This window comes from Gekko japonicus, unplaced genomic scaffold, assembly GCF_001447785.1.
Source record: "Gekko japonicus isolate JY-2015 unplaced genomic scaffold, Gekko_japonicus_V1.1 scaffold2981, whole genome shotgun sequence".
Taxonomy (NCBI): Eukaryota; Metazoa; Chordata; class Lepidosauria; order Squamata; family Gekkonidae; genus Gekko; species Gekko japonicus.
This window is the reverse complement of record NW_015161501.1, coordinates 29,181-52,733: the sequence shown is the minus strand read 5'-3', so window position 1 is coordinate 52,733 and position 23,553 is coordinate 29,181. Positions and strand designations below refer to the sequence as shown.

The window sequence follows — 23,553 nt, the reverse complement described above, 5'->3', positions numbered from 1 at the left end:
TTTCATCCGGCTTCCTTCCGGCTTTAGTTAATTTACAAAATCACATTATTCTGTATACTCACAGAATCCTCCCCCACCTTCTTGGTGGGTGGCCCGGTTATGCCTCAAGGGCAGGGCCGGCCCCAGCATATTTTGCACCCTAGGCAAGGATCCCTTCTGGTGCCCCCCGTGCCCCCCATCAGAGCCAGCAGGGGCACTTTTGGCGGGGGGTGGGTGCAGTTTGGTGCCCCTAAGGGCCGGGGCGCTCTAGGCGAATGCCTAGTTCGCCTAGTGAGCGAGCCGGCCCCGCTCAAGGGCCAGGCAGTTTACTAGGAGACACGGGAATTTGTTTCACATCCTTTGTCATCACCATGTGGTAGTATTCCTTCCATATTTTTTTTCATTGCAGGAATGTTCTTTACAGTTTAATGTATGTGGCTCATTATGGCTCTATGTGGTTCAAATAATTATCCAGTGGAGATGCTGGGGTACCTTTGGTAGTCTCCCGTTTTAATTAAGCAGTAATAAAAGTTTTTTTAAAAAAAATCAAGTGCTTTTTCTAACTTCTAGAGCTCTGCTGGAGGTGCACATTAAAGGCAGAGCTTAACTAGGAGCCCTTTGTATGCAAGCTGCTATAGGAGGGATCATGGAGGTGGGGATAAGTGATAAAAATCACGCACAAGTGTTTCAGAGGACTTTGAACATTGCACATATAAGCTTTTATACAGTTTTGCTTTAGCTACAAGGGTGTGATAAGAATAGACCCAAGATGAAAGGAACAAGTGGGGGGGGGGGTTAGATAACCAAAGGAATAAAGCTGACAGGCTATCAGCACACTCCTAAACTTGTATACTTAGAAGTAAATCCCATTGAGCTCAATGAGACTTACTCCCTATATAGTGTTTTCTGATTTGCATCCTGCCTGTTGCTTGTTAGCAATAAAAATGCTTCATGCAGGAATAACCAAGGGAAAGTTAGTGAAAGAGGAAGTTCTCACAGCTAGTAGAGAAGGCAAACTAGGGTGCGGTTATGTGGTCAGCAGAATAAAATAGAGATGGGAGTAATATAAGGTGGCAGAATGGTCTGTACTTAGTGTTGCCAACTTCAGGTTGGGAAATTCCTGTAGATTTAGGGGTGGCGTTCAAGGAGGGGAAGGGCATCAGGAGGGAATAGCGCCACAATGTCCACCCTCCAAAGCAGCCATTTCCTCCAAGGGAACTGATCTCTGTTGTCTGGAGATCAGCTACGATTCCAGGAGATCTCCAGGGCTCCCCTGGAGGTTGTCAGCCTTATCTGTGTTACTTCAGCTGGCTCTGGTGGGGGGGACATATTCTGGATGTTCAGCATATCCCTACATAGAAAACTCCCTGCAAATAAAAATAGTCTAGAAAATAATACACTAGGCCAGAACTATTCTCCATGATGTTATAGTCTGTGATTGCAGAAATTTTTCCTTGCATGGGAGAGCATTAAAATGTGTTCCCTATCCCTGCATCAAGTAGGCAGTGCATTCAACTGCCTCATTCTGTGACATGTGCAGGCTTTCTGTATGTAGTTGCATGCCTATTTTAAGAACGCTGTGCAAGTCTAGCACCACATACTTTCTGAACTCGCTATATTCCAGGAGGAGCTGCGGTGGCTCAAGTGGTTAAGACGCTGAACTGCAGGCTGTGGAAGGTCAGTAGTTCAGTGGTTCAAGACCCGGGTGCCGCAAGACAGGGTGAGCTCCTGTCTCTAGTTCCAGCTCCTGCCAACCTAGCAGTTCGAAAGCAAGAAATTGCAAGTAGATAAATAGGGACCACTTCGGTGGGAAGGTAACAGCGTTCCGTGCGCCTTTGTGTTTAGTCATGCCGGCCACATGACCACGGAAACGTCTTCGGACAGCGCTGGCTCTTCGGCTTTGAAACGGAGATGAGCACCGCAACCCTAGAGTCGGATTCGACTGGCTTTCGAGCAAGGGAACCTTTACCTTTTTACTTTCAGACCACAGGTGATATCATACCTTGGGCAGCACGTACGTTCCTTTTTCATAATATATCCTTCAGTCAGAGGGCTTTTGAAACTTCCTAAAGATTTGCACAAATATCCTAACCGCAATCTGAAATGGCACCCTGTTGGACCAGTCCTCTAAAAGATAAGCTTATTTTTTATTGCGTATTTCTGCTTCTGTGATTCCCTCCAATGGCTTCCACAAAGAGTGCTAATTGATAAACTGTCCCTCCTTAGAAGAGACAGAATTTGTTTTCTGGCTCGTGTCCCCAGTAAATCTGTCCTTATGTTTTCCTTCCAGGAGATTAAAGTGTTGTATGTATTACCTGCTACAGCCATCTTGTTCCAGTCTTTACCTTCTTCCCCAGCATCTCTAGAAGTTAAATCTGGGAAGCCCAGGTTCACATGCCCATGCTGCTGCAGAATTTCACTGGGTAACCCTGGGCCAGTGACTCTCAGCCTAACCTGTGTTTCAGGATGGTTGTTTTGAAGATAAAATAGAGAAGAAGAAACTGATGCTGTAAGCCGCATTGGGTTACTGTGGAAAGAAAACAACTCTTGGATTTTAAATCAGTGGAGAATCGGCTATGGCAGCCTACATGAATGCAACAAACAGGAGGAACAATAGTAGGGATGGGCACAAACCTGCTCATGAGCCAAAATTTTGGCTGAACTTGGGCTGGTTCGGAGCTCAGGAACTGATGTTGGGGAAAGCGCATTCCCTGAACAATTGCCAGACTTTTGGCTGGTTCAGCATTTTAGTTCGGAGTCAGCCATTTAAACCTAACAGCTGAGCAGCACGGGGTCCGCTGCTCAGATGTTAGGTTTAAATGGCTGGCAGCCATTTAACCTTTTGGTTTTGTTGCCTGCTGCTTCAAAGGGGGGAGCAAAACCAAAGGTTTAAATGAAGTCCCTTCCCGGGCAATCCCCACCCCCATTTCTCCTGACCACAGCAAGAAAAGTGGAAGGGAAGGCCCAGGGCGATCCCTGCCCCCTTTGTCCCAGCTGCAGTGAGCCACAACCAAGAGAAAGGGGAAACTTTCAGTTCAGTTTGGGGGGCTCATTCAGTTCGGGGTTCGGTTCAGGGGCTGCCCTGAACCACCTTTTTAAAGGTCTGTGCCCATCCTTAAACAACTGAACTCTCCGAGGGTGTACTGTGGGTGGATGCTTTGAGCAATATTCCTTGGTAGGATAATAGGAATATTGTAGACATTTCCTATTTTAAACTGTGAAATGTTAGTAGGGTTACCAACAGTCCTAATAGAAAAAAGTCCTATCCTTTTCATAGACCCTTAATGGGCAGAAATGGGTAACTTCAGCATTTCACAGAATGGAGCTAAATCGCATCACCCGGTAAATAATATCCTATCATGCCTCAATTAAAGAGACAGGTCATTTTTCTCTAGGCAGCCTTAAATGGTGGAGATATGTATTTCATGTGGAGAAAAGCAAGCAAGCAAACCAACCAACGAGTGTTCTAGCAGATAGCCTTGGGTGCCAAGTCTACTGCAAACTAGTATCTCACCCCTAGTAAGAAAATAGGTACAACCCCACCCCCCTTCCCGGTTACTAAATAGGTGCAGTGTGGAAAGTATGCTGCAACAGGTGCTCAAGAATTGCATTGGCAAAGTAAATTTCATCAATAGTGAAAAAAACTACTCAAGACTATGGGTAAAGGAGGGAATGAACAAAAGCTCTTTGGAAAAAGGAGTATTTTGATGTGGTATATCTCCTGGCACATTACCATTGATCTGATCATCCTGGTGTTTTAAGTAAAGAAAACAGGTATTTAAAAGCAAATCTCCTCTGGTGGATTGATTGCTTCAAGCCACTGTTACTGCATTTGATGTCTGAAAGGTTTATGAGAAAGATTGATTGAATGAAGTTATATGCCCTTTAATGATCCTTGGAGATTTTACAGAGAAGAACTCAAACCAAGAGGCCCTGCAGTCCCAGAGAGCAGTTATGCATGTTTTTCCTGCTTCAATTAAAAAAAAAGGCACCTGAGTTTATACATACACAAAAGACTAGCATGTTGTGTATATAGACAGACAGGGACCAGATTTCAAAAACAAACAGGCAGGAAAGGGCAGAGTTTTATGTTTCAGAGGAAGGAGCCAAATGACCTCAAGAAACTAATGGGGAGTTTTATTAGCAGATCTTGCAAAACTATATGGGTTTGATGTTTTTGTGATAGAGGGAAGGGGGCTGAATGCAGAACAAAAGCTACCTTACCATTAGGGTTGCCAGCTCTGGGTTGAGAAATACCTGGAGATTTTGGGGGTGGAGCCTCAGGAGGGTGGGGTTTGGGGAGGGGAGGGACCTCAGGGTATAATGCCATAGAGACCAGTCCACCCTCCTAAGCAGCCATTTTCTCCCCCAGAACTGATCTTGATCATTTGGAAATCAACTGTGATAATGGGAGATCTCCAGGTGCAACCTGAAGGCTGGCAACCCTACATACTGTGCATTTGCTCTGGGAAAGGATGCCATACTCAGATTTCTGGCATCTGACGACGATCACTTCCGAAATAAATATCCCTGTTAACATTCTAATTCAGATTCTGGGAAAGTTACGGTGGTTCTGCAGGCTTTCTGTGGAACTTTGACTGGGGGCAAGTTTAAGGGGCAAGTTTTGAACCAGTCAGGTTTTGTTTTAGCTTCTTGGATGGTTCTGTTTGTTTTGTTAGTAATAGGATTAAATGTTTGTGAATTTGTGTAAATTAGTCATGACTTTCTCCCTTGGAGAGGTTTTAACTCCAGTTGCAATCTATAGTATGACTTATTTTTCTATTAGTCAGGGTTGCCAACTTTTCAGATTACCCCTGCAGTAGTGCAGGGGACAGCATGAATTCCTATGTTGGGATGATCGTCATCTGCCAATTCCTACATCCTTTGCTAAAGGCACAGTTGCAGAGGTCAGTTTAGAAGTTGGCATCCTGGTTGTGTGTTCAGAATTCCATATTTATCCATATTAACAGGATGTTAAAACGTTTATTGCTCATTCCATTAATTAATTGTGAGTGTGACTTCCTGGATCTTGGGTTTTGCTTGCTTTTTCTTGTGAATAACAGAAATTAACATGCTATGCATGTTTGTGCACTGTTTTGCCTTATTCCATCCAGAGCCTAGCTTAAACTGTGTAAGGCTCTTTACCAGGAAAAGATCCTGACTCTGTTAGTCAAGTAGAGAGCAGCACTATGATATATGAGAACAGGGGGAATAAATCTTGTTCATTTTAATTTTGCAAACATTCTGTTACCCTGCTGCACCTTGTGAATGGAATCATCAACTTCTTCTTCTTGTTGTTAAATAGACATAAGAAAACCTCTGAACACTGAAAAAACCCATGTAGTATGTAATGTGCTGTTCAAGAGTGCTCAATGTTCCCTTCTTTGCACGTTAGAGGGCAAGAGTCACTGTCCCCCAGCTATTGCATCAGATGGTGGACTTTCTACCAGGCGTGGCTTCTTCCGCAATTCACAGTATCCTGTTATTTTTTATGTCTGAAAGAACTGGCCCTTAGCTGTAACTCCAGTGAGAGGGGGGATCCTCCACATGGAGATTTTATTGCTTATGCATGTAAGGTTGCCAACGAGCCTGGAGAAAAATGTCCTGTCCCTTTAATAGAGGCTTAATGGGATGCTATTTACTAGCTGATGCTATTTACCTGCTGCCCTGAAAGGCATCAGCTGCCCATTTCCATGTATTACGCCTCTATTAAAGGGACAGGATATTGTTCTCCAGGGCTGCTGGCTACCTTTTATGCAGGCTAGCTTGAGAATAAGTCTGAACTCAGTGCAAGGTATTCCTTGATAAACGTGCATGGAATAGGACTGGAGCAGTTAGGTTGCCAGCTACCTTGACAATTACTGGTACATGTTATGGGAGAACCTATTGCCCTGCAAGGTGCTTATAGCGCTCTTATGGACTTATGGTTTCATAAGTGATAAAACTTAGACTCTGCCAGTAGTGTGCAAAAGGGACTGAACTGTGTGGTGACCCAAATATGATGCCAGTTACACACACACACACACACCCAGAAGAAGGAAGCCTTCCTGTGAGATGATGTGCCTATGGTTTCAGAGGTTAACTACCCTCTTACCTGCTGTAAGATGGGCCAGCTCCCTAGCCACATGAAGCACCGAAAACCAGACAGATGCCATGCCAAGGCAGAAGACCTAAAAACAAAGGATTCAAACTCCATGCGGAGTTGGAAGCCTTCCTTTGAGATGATGTGCCTATGGTTCCTGAGGTTACCTGCCCTCTTACCTGCTGTACGATGGAACAGCTCCCTAGCCACATGAAGCACCAAAAGCCAGACAGATGCCATATCAAGGCAGTAGACCAGAGACATGAGATTCAAACGCCATGAGGAAGCTTCTTCCTTGCACGCACAGGCAGCATTCCCTTCCCGCACCCAGCCTCGCCTAGCTGATGCTGCAGCCATAAGACAATCAAGGGATGTCCATGAAAATGACTCTGGCCATATGAGTCATCATCCCTCCAGGTGCCACTGTCTTGCCCAGGATTACTAGATCTGATTGACCACCCCCCTTAGACTCTTCCCCCTTGAACCCAGGTCCAATCAGTATATTTTTGGGGATGGACTAATAGGAGGTGTGCCAAGGGATGTGGCCAGCCTAGCCCACCCCCTGCCACCTCATAAAAGAGGGCAACCCACCACGCTCTCTCTCTCTCCTATACCCATCCTAACTCCATGACTCTCGGTTGCGCAGCCAGAGTCTCCACGTGTCTCTGCTGGTTCAGGACACAATCCTATTACCTCATAGTCTCCCTTAATTTTCCTAAGGATCACTTCATCCCGCCAAGGACAGGTAAAGTATTGCCCCTCAACGATTATTCTGCTAATGCGAATGTGCTCTTCTCTCTAATTTTCCCAGATCTGTGTAATTGTGTGTGTGTTTGAATTATTGTATGCTTGTGAGATACTTTCAGAAAACGAAACCATTTTATACTGAAGCCAGCCTTTGAGTCTATTTCTGGTGCATGTGGAAGAAGTGGGACCCCTGTATACATAGGTGCTTGCTCCCTTATTTGCCTATTGCCTCGTGTAGTATCATAATTCCCCTAAAATCATCAATAATTTGAGGCAATCCGGCTAACAGCTGCACCTATTAGAAATTTTCCTTTTGATGTAATGTATACAATATTATTGTGCAATTAGCCAAACCAATGAAATTCTTGCAACTTCTCCTCATGACAACTCCAAACCTCTTTGCCTCAACACTGCTTACACCTTGACCCATAATTAAAAATTGATATAATGCAAACAGCAAATGAGACACTGTAATTAGGCATACTGTAATTTTTAAAGGACAGTTTTATTTAGCTTTTCCATGGTGGCTCACAACATGATTTAAACACACCGTAGGCCAAGGTGAATTGAAAAAATAAAGCATCCCTACAAACTTGCATAGCTTGATGAGCCAGTGTAGTATCACAGTTAAAGTATTGGACTGTGATTTGGTAGGCCCAGTTTCAGATCTGCACTCTACCATGGAAACCAGGATGGATTTGGGCCAGTCCCTCTCAACCGACCCTCTCAAGTTTGATGTTTTTGTGAGTATAAAATGGAGGGAGGAGAATGATGTTGTATGCCATTTTGAATTCCCATGTGGAGTAAAAGTAGGGCATAAATAATAAAATGAATAAATAGTAAGGGTGGTTGGAATCCCTCACCCCGTACATAAGCATGAAAGTGGAGAGACTTGAAAGCAGACTCACAAGCTGAATCCTCCCCTCTGTGCATGGAGGGGTACATACGAAGCTGCCTTATACTGAATCAGACCATTGAACCATCCAGGTCAAGAATGCCTACTTAAACTCAAAGTGGCTTTTCAGGGTCTCAGGTATACAGGTCTTTCATATCACCTATGCCGGAGATTGAACCTGCGACCTTCTGCGTGCCCACAGAGCCACGGTCCCTCCCCCCAAAGCAAAAAGGGTCTGCTGCTGCAGCGAAGTAGAACAAATAACACAGGCTGAAGTGGCCATCATCCAGTTGTCATGCCTGCCCTTGACTCAGCCCCAGATCCGACGAAAAGAAGCACGTTCAAGTGGGCGGAGATCCTTGAGCCCTGAGTTTTAACAGCAGCCAGGACCTCGCACAAAGGTGCTAATGGGTTAATGAGCTAGAGCACTATTTAGTAGGGCCTCTGGCCATGAGCAATTTGTGCTGGCAACCTTGTTCGTAGAACCAGAAGCTCTGCACCTTGATTCCTGTTTGACTCTGTGGCTTTTTGGACTCGGCTTGTGTTTGTGGACTTCTGCTCTGGCTCCTGACTCCCAGCTTTGAATCTGACGATGCTCTTGGCTTTGCTCTCTGGTAATGTTTGACTACGGCGGTGTCTGGTGTTTTGGGACTTAACGCTCTGCTGACTGCTCTCCTGGCTGACCCTCGGACTTGTCTTGTGACCCACCCTCCCAGCCTGACTCCCTGGCTCTACCGTGACACCAGAAGCCTGCACATGCAATTTATCTGCCTTAGAACTAATGTAGACTCCTTGTTCTGAAAGATTTTAATGTGTTTTAAATGAATATCCAAAGACGGGATACGCAGATGACTGCAGCAGCTCCTTCCTTAATTAGAAAACTCACGAGGTGCGGAATTCTTTTCTCAGATCACAGAAGTAGCAGTAGCACACATCTTCTTGTGTATCACCACTGCAGGCATTACATCCCTCATCCCTGCAAACTATTTGTGTGAGCAGTCTGCAGTGCCATTCCAAATACAGTCACACAGTTCTAAGCCAGCTGACTTCAATGGACTTGGAACAGTCTCATTCTTAGTATTACACAGTTGGAAACAGGAGGCCACACAGTTCTAAGCCAATTGACTTCAATGGACTTGGAACGGTCTCACTCTTAGTATTACACAGTTGGAAACAGGAGTGATAGAGCTCGCATCATCTGCACTGGTGGTTGAAAAGGAATTTTATGGCTGGAGTTTCCTGCAGACTGGGTGTCAGTAGGAACATCCCAGCTCTTACATGTCTTCCTTCCACATGTGAGCTGCTTATGGCCTATGAGGGTGAATGATGGGGAATCCCTGCAGGCACCTTTGGAATTCTGACACGGAGTGGTTGGTGCAACTACAAGAGGTAGAGCCAAGCACAAAATGTCAGGGGGTTACATCAGACATAACTCCAGCAGTAACTCCTCAACATTTCAGGAAGAAGCTGTGCTTGACAGGATGTGTTTTAAAATGACCACGTTGTTTAAAAATATTTTCTTGTCTACGTCTTCAGTGATGCAGTGAAGATCCTTGTGGTGGCAGCTGCTGGCAAATCAAGACTTCGAAGCATCTGCACAGTCAATCATATCTTCAGGGGCCAGCCAGAAGCCCTGCTGGGCAACAGCCCCACCTGGCCCCCTCCACTTGCGCACAACGTTTGGCATGTGCCAGGAAAGGTGTCAGCGGGCACTGTGCTTGGAGGAACCCCAAATTTAAATCATCCCTTAGCTTCTCTTCCATAAAACATGCCCCAAGCCGTTTACAACTATATAAAACTATAAAACAAGTAATAGTAAGAAATAAAATAAGTATTCTCTTAACAGTCCATGCTGTATTTGGACTTAAGAAACAATGGCTACGGTCACACACGCTAAATAATCCGCTTTCAGTGCACTTTCCAACTGGATTATTACTGTGTGAACTGTTAACTGTTATCTACTGTGGGACCTTGTAGATAAAAAGAAGAGAGAAATTTCCCCTCTTCTACCAAAATATGAAGAATCCAGGGACACTGAAGGCAACAGAAGTGAAATAAAGCCAGGGCTGCCAACCTCCAGCTGGAGCCTGGAGGTTTCCCAGAATCACAACCGAGATCAGTTCCTCTGAAAGAAATGGCTACTTTGGGAGGTGGACTCTATGGTGTTATTACTTCACTGAGCTCCCTCCCCTTCCTAGGCTCCATCCCCACATCTTCAGGATTTTCAAAACCTGGGGTTAGCATCCCTACACACAATGCATAATTTAACTTGTGGAACTCAATGGCATTAACCATTAGTGTAGGTCGTTTTGAAAACTATACAAATTCAGGGAAAATGGCTTTTTAGCCATGACAGCTCAATGGAATCTCCATGTCTAGAGGCACTCTGTCCCTGAATATCCATTGCTGGAAGGCAATAGCACGTGGCCTCTGTTGTGCTTGTTGTTCTGTCTTTGTCATTCCACTTCTGTATTGTGTGCAGTATTACTTGGCCTCAGGCACTTTGTTGCTTGCCTCGTCTTCTAATTAGGCAATCCCACTCCTATAGCATTGTTCATCGAATGCCTTGTGCTTTACAATTGCATTGCTTTTTATTCTGTAATCCACCTTGAGTCCCAGTGGAAAAGGTGTGCTATAAATAAAATAATAACTTGTGGGATTTTTGGTTGGCCATTGTGAAGACAGGACTATGGAGAATCAAGACAGACCGTTACTCTGATCGAGCTTGTTCCTAGGACCTTTCCCAGAGTACAGTATCCGAGATTTTGATATATTTTTTTAAGATTTCAACTGGCACTTTATGGATGCCAAGCATGCGCTTCCTGCCAAACTCTGCCGTCTCCTGCTGGAGGAGATATTGCAAAAACGTGCACAGAAGTAACTCGATCTTTCGTACTGTAGCGATAAGGGGAAGGGGAGAAAAATCACTGAATAATGCATTAATGCGCTTTTACATTTTCTCCTCCTACCGTTAGAGGCTATCGAGCCGTGATTTGATCGCGGCTATCGGGCCAGGTCAACAGGCTCGGTTTAAATCCGCCGCTGGCTGATATCTGAACATAGTTTTAAAAAGAGGCTTCCCACCCACCGCGATCCCACCCACGTTGCTACGAGATCAGCTAAGGGAATCGTGCCTATTGAGAAATACTTCTCGTCTTCATAGGCAGCAACGCCACGGAAGCTGCCTGCCAACACAGTTCGATCCTTGCCACGTTTACTCGGAAGTAAGTTCCATGCAGTAAAGTGGGAATTACTCCTTGCTAAAAGTGTTTACGGCGGCAGACTTGCACTCGGAAGTCAATCCCACGGCGTTAATGGCAATTACCCTCAAGGCGGAACTACTTGGCGCTTTCAGGTGGTTGCGTGGGGAACCCTGGAATTCTCCCTCGCCCGCGCTGCTCCGGCAGCTACCGTCCCGTTTGCCCTCCCCCCAGGATCCTGGCTTCGTTTCCCTGTCCCTGTCCCCTGGGATGACCGAGCCGTAAACAAGGATTGAGGGCAGGCCTGCAACTTCGGCTGCTGTAGCTGAGCATGCTCAAGCTCCACCCGCCGCGGCCTCTACTGCCGGTGCGCCGGAGGAGGGACCGCCCGGAGAAACGGAAGGCAGAGGCATGCGTGCGGCCGTCGGCTTGAGTTGGCTGCTGCGCCTGCCTCGGGCGGCTCAGCTTTGCAGCGCTTCGTGCAGGAAGGAGCCACCATCGCGGCTTCTGCAGCCCTGGCCGCCCGGCTGCCGCTGGCTCCACGGCGGCCTCATGGCTCAGTACGGCACGGAGCAGCGGGGGCAACTCCATTCGCCCGAGTCCCGCCTCTATTTTAGTAAGTAGCCACCCGAGAGGCCCCCGTGCGGTGCAGACGACGTCGGAACGCAGCGGGCTCCTGGGCTACGTCCTCAAATAGCGCTCTAGAACGGTGCTTGCGAAGCCCCGCCCCTTCCCTTTGATCGTTGCAATTTAAAGGACACAGGAGCCGCCTGGTGTGCTTAGATCAAAGACTGGCTTGATACGATGCGGGAGGTCCTGCCCTGGCCCACCTTAGGACGTCTCCGAGTTAGCAATAGGCAGATTTCCGCTGAGAAATAAATGCGGTGCAAGTTCAGTGTTCAGTATTAGCTGTTCAGCCGACCCTGGGAATTCCATGGCAGGCTTCCAGATGGTAAAAGTTCCTTCTGTAGTCCATGAACTCAGCGCGTGGGACCACAGCACACGTGTGCAAATAGACGTCGGGTTGCCGGCCGCGGGTGGTGGTGGTGGTGGTTGGTCTATCAGAATCACAACTGATCTCCGGACAACAGACATCGGTTCCCCCTGGAGAAAGTGGCTGCCTTTGACAGTGGACTGAAGAGCACGATATCCCCCTGAGGTCCCTCTGCTCCCCAGGCTCCGCCCCAGATCTCCAGGAATTTCCTAACCTGGCGTTGGCTGTACACCAGGAGGGATCCTACTAGTGAGCAGGATGGGAACCCATGGGGGATCCCAGTGGATCAGAGGCACAGTCACTTGCAGGCGTGCAGACTCCACATCTGGTTGTAGGCAGATTCTTTAATGGGAGTGACTTCTGGGATGGGATTTCATCATGTGTGAAAGCAGTCATTAAAGCTAGGCACTGCAAATATGCTTTCTTTTTCTCATTTTCTGTACTGGCACCCTGACAGCTTGGCAGACCATGCTGTTTTATACTCTGTGCCTAATCAGATGGATAGTTTGGTTCTGTCGATAAAATTGCTATGGGGGGGGGGGAATTGCTATGCAGTTTGAACTGATGCATGTTGTATTCTGAGTATGGATAGTTGAAGTGTATATTACGTAATGCCCACCCTTCCTTCACTATTGCAAACTCTCCACAGGTAGTAGGAGGCTACAAGTCAACTAGGGTATTAGGAAACCTCACCTAGGGTTGCCGGGTCTCTGGAGACATCCCAACAACCCGCTTTGTGTCAAGGGAAAGGGCCGCACCCTGATGTCACTGCTGGTGCAAATTGGAAGTTACTTGGAAGTTACATCATGGAATGCTCTAGAAGTTGCCAAAACTATATAGTGTTGTTGGCACACGTCCCTGCCCACTAAATGCTTCCAGGGGATGCTGACAGCCATCTGGCAAACCTAAGTGCATGTTTTAAGTATCAAGTTCCATGATGTAAGAGGTATAAAGCTCTGGTTTCCTAACCAGAATTCCTAATAATGAATTTTGCTTCTTATAGCAATATCTGAACAGGTCCCAACATTTATTGCTGTGGTACTGGGGACCCTTGGGGGATTGTGGTTGGAAGGGGTCTGCATATCCATCCAGCCTGGGCAGGTTTCTGACTTCCCCCACCTATGCCTTTCCTGTACCACTGGCCCCTCCCTGGGTGCCATGGCCCCCCAACTCTGTTTCACTCCAGGTGGGCTTTATCTGCCATTTTGCTTGCCACCGTGTGGCTGTGCCTCCCCTAATGGGTCTGCCTTCTGTGGACCAATGTTCCCTCTAAGCTGTAGAGTCTTGTGAGCAAAAATTCTACTTTGTGAGCTACTGGCATTAAAGTTGTGAGCGAGCAATTTGGTCACTGCATAAATGAGTTTGCACTGGAGCCATCCTTCTTGAGCTAGGACAAAAATGTGTGAGCTGTAGGCTAAAAAACTGTGAGCTAGCTCACACTAACTCAGCTTAGAGGGAACACTGCTGTGGACCCCCCATCCAGACAGGCAGTATCAGCCCAGTCAAGCTTGCTTACATACTAGTGAGGAGGATCAATCCTGATGAGAGAACAATAGAACATAAGAGAAGTCAATGTTGGATCAGGCCAAAGGCCCATCCAGTCCAACACTCTGTTGCACAGTGACCAAAAATACCAGGTGCCATCAGGAGGTCCATCAGTGGGGCCAGGACACTAGAAGCCATCCCACTGTTGGCCCCCCCCCCCCGAGCACCAAGATTACAGTGCATCACTTGCCCCAGACCGAGAATTCCTATCTATACCTTGTGACTAATAGACATTGATGGAGCTCTGCTCCATGCATTTATCCAATTCCCTCTTGTAGCCGCCACCACCTCCTGTGGCAGTGAATTCCATGTGTTAATCATTCCTTGGGTGAAGAAGTACTTTGATGGAGGCTTTCATGGAGCCTGTTGTTATCCATTGCCCACCCCCTCCTGTCCCCAGTGACATCTGGAAATGCCCATGCCTTGGGCTGCAGCACTTTAGGAGCTGCTGTTTGGCTGACTGCTTCTTTGTGGCCTGTCAGTTGGCTTCCCTGGCCCTTCCCACATCTCTGCCAGCCCAGACTGCATCAGACAGCTGTCAGGGGCCAGGAGCTTCACTGGGACATGGTGTCCCTATGTTGACCAGCCCAGTCAGTCTGTGTATGTGAAGTGGGGCTGCCATTAAAGACTGTCTGGAAGCTGTAATTGGTACAGGATGCTGTGACCAGAGCGTTGACTGGTGTGGGTTGTAAGGACCATATCACTCTAGTTTTGTTCCATCTACACTGGGTTCCAGTTTTCTTTTGGGCTCAATTCAAGGTGCTGGTATTGACCTTTAAAACCCTGTGTGGCCAAAGACCACCATACCTTACGGCCCACCTCCCATATGAACTGTCCTGTTCAAGTCTGGTCATTCTCAGAGGCCCTGCTTTGGCTGCCCCCACCATCTGAGGCTCTGCAGGTGGCAACCCAAGAAAGGGGCTTCTCCATCACGGCGCCAAAACCTTGGAACTCCCTCCTTTTGGAATTCCCTCTGTTGGGGTCTTTCCAGTGGGTGAAGACTTTTTTTTGTTTTGGTTGGCATACCCGTAGTAACAGTTCTTGGCCCTCCTCCCTGATTCTGGTATTGTTTTTTATTGAATTATTTTATCATTTTAAATTCAGGTGGGTAGATGTGTTGGTCTGAAGCAGAGGAACAAAGTTTGAGTCCAGTGGCCCCTTTAAGACTAACAAAGTTATATTCAGGGTATAAGCTTTCGTGTGTATGCACACAAACGCTTATACTTTGAATGAAACTTTGTTGGTCTTAAAGGTGCCACTGGACTGAAACTTTGTCTATCATTTTAAATGTTATTGTTAATTTTTCAGATGTTTTAACGCTTCTCTGTGTGCCGCTTTGAGGACCCTGACTGGGTGCAAAGGCGGCATGAAAATGTTGTAAACAAAACAAAGAGAATTAATACCTGAGCTGTGACTCAAATAAAGTTTATGCTGGAATAAATTGTGGTACTTGTCAACGTGCCACTGGACTTCTCCTTTATTTTTGTCACCTAAATTAGTAATCACTACATTATCAGCTGTGGAACAGATCTGCCATTCAACACATGTGCCCAGAGATTTCTGAGAGCATATTCAGAGATGAGGTCCCCGCTCTCAAGGGCCATCGCTGAGATGGGGGTGGGGGGAGAGCAGCCATCCATCCCTTCATCATGCGTGGGCCCAGCACAATTAAGAATTCTCCCCACAAGGAACATTTTGTGTTGCACTTCAATTATTATTTGCATTTGATTCTGATACGTGTGAGCTTCTTTGGGAGCCAGCTTACCACTGAAAAGCAGGGTTAAAATAGAAATAAATTCACCGTTTGTGCTGTCAAGGACTGAAAGCTCATTGGGCATCCAAGTGAATTCCCGTGAGTACAGGCTGACTGTTAACTGTGTTAGCCAAAATGTCATCCTAGGCAGCTACTCCAGTAACTCTAAACTATACAAATATACAAGATTTCTTATATCTGTACCACTTACCCTTCCACCAGAGTTCCAATCTCTGAAAGCCACAAAACAGCACCAGCCATCTCAGTTCGGTGTAGTGTTTAAGTGCATGGTCTCTAATCTGGGAGAACCAGGTTTGATTCCTCACTCCTCTACTTGCAGCTGCTGGATGACCTTGGGCAAGCCATAGTTCTGTCAGAGTTGTTCTCTCAGCCTCACCTACCTCACAGGGTCTCTGTTGTGGGGAGGGGAATGGAAAGGAGATTGTAAACTGCTCTGAGACTGAGTGAAGGGCAGGGTATAAATCCAATCTCCACCTCCTCCTCCATGACTCAGTATAGTAAATAGCCCTGGCCTGGATAGCCCAGGTTAGCTTGATCTTGTCAGATCTTTTAGAAGAAGAAGAAGAGATTGGATTTATATCCCACCCTTCACTACCCAAAGGAGTCTCAGAGCAGTTTACAAACTCCTTTCCTTTCCCCTCCCCACAGACACCCTGTGAGGTAGGTGGGGCTGAGAGAGCTCTTGACAGAAACTGCTCTTTTTCAAGGACAGCTCTTATCAGAACTATGGCTTGCCCAAGGTCATCCAGCCAGGTGCAAGGGGAGGAGTGGGGAATCAAACCTGGTTCTCCCAGATTAGAGTCCGTGCACTTAACCACTACACCAAACTGGCTCTCACTTTTAGTATTTGGATGGGAGATCACCTAGTAAGTTGAGGGAGGCAATGGCAAACCACCTCTTGCCTTGACAACCCTATGGGGTCACCATAAGTTGGCTGCGATGTGATGGCACTTTCTGCCACCAATAAATAAGCAAATGTGACTTCTGTAGACCAAATAAATGATATGTCTAGCACATTTGCATATTACTGTGTTTCAAACATATGTAGATGCTGTTGTGATTAGTAATATACAAATTCATTTAAAAGTGTTACCTGAATTCAGAGTAGCTTCTTTGTCATGTGGGGGTCTGAAATTTTCTGATGTTAAAAGTGTTCAGAACCACTGAAACAGGGTGTGTGGGGTGGGCCCTCAGTCTTTTACCCAGGGAATGAGCTCAGTCCCCCTCCATCCCTTTTTTGGCTATATCTCTAAAAATCCTGGTATTGAGACAGTATATTGGAGAAAGAGCAAAGATCTATTTTGCATGTATCGTATTCTGATGGCAGAGTAGGAAAACAGGAACGTGAAATTTATAGGAAGCTAAAAAAAATCCAATTTTGGTTTTCTCCAACACTGTAAGTTTTTATTAACCTTTGTGTTTTGACTGGGGTTTATTGTAGTTACTTGTGTATTTTTGATAAGTAAATAGTATTTGTATTGAAATAACCTGCATATCTCAGTGTTTGTTGAGATGCACATAGATGCCATACATATTGTTACTCTGTGTTTGCTTATATATTTATATATATTTCATTTTGTAGAGAATTCAAAGGGAAAATATATTTCCCCCTTCCATGATATTCCTCTGTTTGCTGGACCAAATGAGGTAAATATGTACATAGTGTTCTTATTTATTGAAGTTTTGGGGAAAGGAAGTCTATAGGGGGTTGGCATCCAACATTAATCTTGCACCTTTAGCTGACTGGCACTATAGCCATATACGTTTAAGGGTCAGTAATTATTATGTCCATCCTAAGATTATGTCCATCCATGTGATTTGTTCCATGTTGCAAGCAGTCATACCTTATTGAGTTTCATTGATTCAGGTTCATTCACTTCTGAGCTGTGGTTGTCAAACTTGCTGAGGTCAGGAGTTCTCATTACCCTCTCAAGACTCATTTCATAAAGCAAAATTCCCAGCCATCTTTAACATATTGCATCAATTGCACTCTTGAGTCAAAACTTTGAACTAGCTTTTGTGAGTGGTATCTTAATCCTTGTGGGGCTCTCCTTTCTTATGTTGTGTGTGTAATCTCCATTGAACTGTGTTAAATGCACAAAGCAAGTCACACCCCTTCTCTGTGTGCTCTTGCCTAGGAATGTGAAAAGTGCCTTGCTGGGCCAGACCAAGATCCAGCTAGTATAGCATTCTTTACTTGATGCAGTCTGATAGTAACAGAATGGCAAACTCTTTTATAGCCCTTGAGCAAGGAGACGGCACAGGTGCCACACAATGCTTACGGTCCGGACTGATAGTTTATTGTTTTAAGTATTTTCAACAACGTTTTTCTTTCCATGCTTTTGTGGGGGAGGGCAAAGCGGTTTACGAAATACAGTTTAAATAAGCAAATAATATAATATGCCACTTCGTGGACTGGTTCTGGATTTCCTGACCTGACCTTTTCAGAGCTGTGGACCAAGAGTCTTTTGGCTTGTGCCTCTGGCCCAGCCCAGGGTTTTAATACCTGTAACAGGAAGGAAAACAAGCTTGGCCAAGGTGTCATGCACCTGCAAGAGATGTCCCCAAGAGATGTCCTCTGCTAAAGGCTAATGATTGTGTGAATTAGCTCTACACAGAAAGATTGAGACTCCGTTTAAAACAAGCTCTTCCGCATTCTGATTTCCATCACTTGTGTGTTCCTATTGCTTCAGGGTTCCCCCCCCCCATGTGTTTTGCTGTCTCTAGTAGTCCCAGAGGGAGCAAAACACATGTGGAAAAGGGGGGGGGGCAAAGCACTAGGGACAAATGAGTGACAAAAATGAGAATGCGGAAGAGCCCAAAAATAATGTGTGTACTTCAAGAGGACTAGATGTTCCAGTTTCCCTCTGGGTGTGTGAACACACATTTTAAGGCATATACAAAAAGAGGAGATAAGACCCTGTAACATGTGTTCATACCACATCCATTCATTTGGTAATCTTAGCTGTCTTCTGATATAAACTTGATGTCTGACCAGGATCTGCTCAAGTGAAGCTGTGTTACCTGGTGGGTTTGCTCCCCAGGAAATATTTGCAGCTCTTTTGCGTTTCAGATAATCAGGGTAATCACATCTATTGGGCTGCGAATACTCCTGCTGTTCTTAATGCTGTTCTGACTTATTGCTGTCTCAGCCTCAGTGTGAACATATTTTTTGCATAGTTATGAAGTTGCTCATTAGAGGAGCTGTGGAACCAGGCAGTTAGAATTTGTTGGCTGTTTTGTGAGAGTCAATATGTTTGTGCTATAGGCACAAAGTCTCCAGGTTCAGCTTCGCTTAAAAAAAAAAAAGTTCCTGCAAAAAAATTAAACTGCCGAGATGGAGCCTAGACTTCTCCTGGAATTACAACTGATCTTCAAACTACAGAGATCAGTTCCTCTCAGGAAAATGGCAGCTTTGGAGGGTGAACTCCATCTCACATCCCTGTTGAGCTCTCTCCCTTTCCCAGGCTCCACATCTCCAGGAATTTCACACCCCAGAGCTGCAGCCGTACTTGGAGAGTCCATGCCAGTCAAAATAGACAATACTGGGCTTTGATAGGTCTGATTCAATAAAAGGTAGTTTCATATATCTCACAGATAGACTGTGAGGAAACAACTTGTTTATGAAAGTACCTGCAGCTGTGAGGATGGAATGTGTTGTTCCTGTTTGGTTCAAACACAGGGGCTACACTTGGGAGTAATGATGAGCTCTGGCTGCGGTTACTAGAGCAAACCTTGGAAGTCCTTGGTCTTCTGCGCTCCCTTCCCCTCTCGCATGCAACTTGAAACAGTTCCTGGTTAACAGCAAACCACTATTTGTTGTTATGTCCAGAATACAGCCAGTTTGTTCCTTTGCTTCCTTGAAACAGGAAGTCTTGGATTCCGGATGATTTCCAAGACTCATTTCATAACAGCAAAGCACAATCTTGCCTTTACAGCTGAATTTCACCCAGGGAGAAACTTTATATTTGAACTAGTTATTAGCAGGATTTCCAAGATTAAGAGGGTACATGTCATGTGCTTCCGAGAAGCAGCATATCTTTGGCTGTAAAGTACAAGAGGTGTGCACACGTTTGGGGGCAAGCTCCACGGAACTCATGGGGTTTACTTCTAAGCAAAGATATGTAGGGCAGGGTTGTATGTCTCTTTGTGGATTGGGTAGGAAAAGGACTTAGTTGTGCACTTAAAGATTAATGTTCATGGGAATTAAGCAGCCTGAGCCCTGTGCATCAAGTCAGAGGGTAGCTGTGTTGGTCTGCAGTAGAATAGCTAGATTCAAGTCCGGTAGCACCTTAGTGACCAGCAAGATTTGGGGGGGGGGAGCGGTATATGCTTTTGAGACTCCAAAGGGAGCTTTGACTCTCAAAAGCTTATGCCCCCCCCCCAAATCTTGTTGGTCTCTAAGGTGCTACTGAACTCGAATCTACCTGAAACCTGTGCATGTTTATCTAGAAGTGACTTCCACTGGGTTCCCTGGATTCTACTCCCATGTAATAACTGCCAGCTTAATTTTCACTGCTTGAGCCTGATGCCACTTTAGCAACAATTCAGTTCTAGTGTTTTCTTACTTTGGTGCCATTGTTAATAGTCTCCTTTACGTTAAGAAGCATGTAACCACTGTTTTTTTTGGTTTTTTTACTTATGTACAGGAAAAGGAGAGTCCTGCAAAAAGAATGAAGCTCGGTGGAAGCTCGGTATGGTTATATCTTGAGATTACTTTACTGTGCCAGATGGGCTTGGGTAGAACAATCTGGATAGGATGGAACATTTGAGTTCAGAGCAGCTGTCTGTTTGAAGTTCTCTTAAGAGGTGATTGGTTTCTTGCATTGGAACTGGGGCTGAGTATGTAAGGGCCTAAGCTGGGATGACATTTCACCATCACCTAGGAGCCAAGGGGATAATGGGCATTGCTTTATCTGTAGGGTTGCCAACTTCCACGTGGTGGCTGGAGATCTCCTGGGATTACAACTGATCTCCAGGTGTCAGAGATCAGTTCCCCCGATGAAAACGGCCATTTTGGAAGGTGGATTCCGTGGCATTATACCCCATTAAAGTCCCTCCCCTCACCAAAATCTCCAGGTATTTCCCAACCCAGTGCTGGCAACCCTTGTTATCTGAGTGTGTCCTGCACAATTGCCACAGCTGTCATTTCCCACAACCACCACCACCATTCCATGTGTGCTTCCCAGACTCTGCTGTCATGCGGAGATTCCTTGGGTTGGGATGAGGAAAGAAGAGGCTGGAGCAGAGAGCAGGGAAGGTGGGAATGAAGGTGGGTATAAGGACTGCTTCCCCTTCAAGGTCACCTCATAGCATGATATGGGAGATGAGGACAGGAAAGGTAAGAAGACAGTAGTGGTTGCTGTAATTGCTTTTGTTAAGCTCCTCTGCTGTTGTCACACTATTGTAGCAGTGGAGGAGGAAGCATTCAGCAAAGGTAATACTAATGACAATGGGACTTTGGCCCCTCAGCTGCTAATTGATGGTGCGTTCCTCAGAGGCAGTGGGTCTAAGACTACCTAGCTGAACATGACATTTAACCAGGAATGTACATGTATACAATAATGGTTTAGGTCTGGGGTGTCAAACATGTGGGCTGCGGGCCAGATCCAGCCCGAGCAGGGCTCCTATCTGGCCCTTGAGCAACTGGCTCTCTCCTGCTTCCTTCTCCAGCTCTGCTACTGCTGCATTGCATCTTGCTTTGCCGGACTCTCTCAATTGCACAGGAGACATAGATAGGCAAACTTCTGTTCTCTGCACTGGTTGAGGCTTCTCCCCCTTCTCCTTCCAGGGGGAGGGAGGGAATGAGCCAGAGCTTGCTTTCTGGCAGGCTCCCTCAATCGCACAGGAGACAAAGGCAAGCCTTTCTTTCCTTCCTTTGGCTGAGGCTCCTCCCCTTTCTCCCCTTTGCTTGGCTTCCTCAATTGCACAGGAAAAATACAAGGCACCTTTAAGACGAACAAAGTTCTATTCAAGGTATGAGCTTTTGTGTGTTCTGCTACAGTGTGTATGTATTTTGTTGAGTTCATTATGCTATGTGTATGTTTTGTTGGACTCATTATGCTGTGGCTCTCCTGGGTTCAACTGGGTTTGCTTCCCCTTTATCACTGTATTCATGCCCTCATGATCCAGTCTTTCTCAGTAGGGAAGCAATGTGAACTATTTATATGAGGAATAACAACAAGCCAGTGAGGTGGATTAGGCTGAGAGTGTGTGTCCAGACCAAGTTCACCCAGCACAGTTCCTTTGTAGACTGGGAATTTTGAACCTAGACTCACCAGATAGCAGGCTGATAACTGACCACTATACATGGCTGTCTGTCTATTTTTACACTGCCTCATAGGAGTTGCAGTTATTGTTCTGGGAAAACTATAGTTTTGTAGACCAGCACATAGCCCTCACTTTGTTTCATGATGCATTCACATCTTCTTGACCAGTACAGGAAGCAATGTATGTACAAAAGCTCACAGTGCCCAGCCATTTTATGTTTCCCCCTGATTCCTAGGCTCAGAGCACTGACCATGAGATTTCTGTAATGAATGTAAATAAATCAAAAGTAGGTTTGCAGTTCACAGATACACACCTGAACAAGCATACTCAAGATTGCTACAGCACAGACATTTTGATGCAATAATTCAGAGAAAGAGGTGTCAGTTTGTTAAATAAACAAAATATTGCAAGAGTGCTAATGTTTTATGCATGTTTTTATTTTAAGTTTAAAAAATCCTTAATTGTGTTTGTTTGTGTCCTTTATAAAGCTTATATCTCCACTACCTGGCATTACATTTTATGGCACACATGGCCCGGCCCGACAAGGTCTCATTTATGTCAGATCTGGCCCTCATAACAAATGAGTTTGACACCCCTGGTTTAGGCCCTGAGAAAGCTAGGATTGCATATGCTTGTAGCTAGTACCCAATTAAAAACTGACACACTTCACCCAGATACATAGTAAGGACTGCCATTGCTTCATATGAGTGCTTAATAGCTTATATTTCAATGGACCCCGGTATCAAGACCCAAACTCTGTTATCTGAAACCTCTTGGGTAACATTCTGTCATCTGTGGTTTTTGGTTTCTCCCTGTCGTTGGTCAACGACAAGAAAATCCAGTTTTTGTCATCTGTCTATAGTTTCTATTTGAAAGACAAATAATTGCTATATGCTTTTGTCTGCAGCTTTGTTATCAGGCAAGCTGATCCCAGAATTCCCCCTCTCCCCCCCCCCCCCCCCCCCCATAAATGAAACCATCAACTCAGTGTGCAGTGGCAGTGAAAAAGGCTCATTCCGTGCTAGGGATTATTAGGAAAGCAATTGAAAATAAACTGCTCCGCATTGTAACTCCATTATATAAATATTTGGTACCAGCTGTGTTTGATATATTCAGCTCAGTCCTGGTCTCTCCATCTCCAAAAAAATACTGCAGAGCAGAAAAAGAGCTACCAAAACGATCACCTTTCCTGTGAGGGAAGTTTTTAGGGCCTCTTAGATGACTAAGGGAGGATACTAGAGAAGACCATAATATTTTGTGTGTGCGTGCGTGCAGTGAAGAAAATGAATGGAATTTTCTCCCTCTTCCATAACCCTAAAACTTGGCTCCCAGTGAAATTGATTGTTTATTTATTTATTAGTTCAATGTATACCCCACCCTCCCCGCCAAAGCAAGCTCAGGGCAGCTTACATAAAAGATTCAGGGCAGACAAAGTACTGCCTCAGATATAACGTAATTAATGTATGGAGTCACTACCACAAAAAGTGTCTAACTTAGCCAGTATGGAAACGACCTGTTAGGTCTGGATTGTGAGCTATTTGGAAGCAGGGTTTTCCCCCCCTTCTCCACATAACTTTGTGGTGCATACCTTCTGACTTTCCCCTGGTTTTTTGGCATTCTTTCCAACCTGCTTTTACTATGGTCTTTTGGGGAGGTCATAGCAAAGACAAGGAAACTGCCACATAGATGGGGAAGTCTACATCTTTCCCAGTTTCAGCCACATTGGTACCATTTTTCCTGCCCCAGTCCCTTGCAATGGCCATTCCCCATACTACCACCATTTTTTGCCTATTGCTAGATTACTATATCTTCCCAGTGATCTGTCTACTAAGCTCTCTGAATTCCCAGGTTTCACTTAAAAACAAAACAAAACACCTACATCTTTTCCCTGTTTTCACTGCAGAGATATAAAGGGGAAAGGTGCAACAAAAAGGGCTAAAGACTTACTTTTTTGAAGACAAAAAAAAAAGAAAAGAAAAGAAAACTGGGAGCAATGTCTATTGACCATGAAAGCATATCTGTGGGAAGAGGTCAATAAAATGTGATAATTTTGATGAAAGCGTTCAT

The 23,553-nt window shown here is 45.4% G+C and overlaps 1 protein-coding gene across 1 annotated transcript in view; it reads left to right on the top strand.

Annotated features, from left to right (window-relative positions):
• The first annotated feature begins 11,256 nt into the window (after positions 1-11,256).
• PPA2 (pyrophosphatase (inorganic) 2) overlaps positions 11,257-23,553 on the top strand; it is a 34,323-nt gene continuing 22,026 nt past the window's right edge. The window contains exons 1-3 of the mRNA XM_015429208.1: positions 11,257-11,519; positions 16,799-16,863; positions 19,866-19,910. Of these exons, the coding sequence (XP_015284694.1) occupies positions 11,315-11,519; positions 16,799-16,863; positions 19,866-19,910 (315 nt within the window). The 5' untranslated portion in view covers positions 11,257-11,314. The remainder of the gene's footprint in view (positions 11,520-16,798; positions 16,864-19,865; positions 19,911-23,553) is intronic.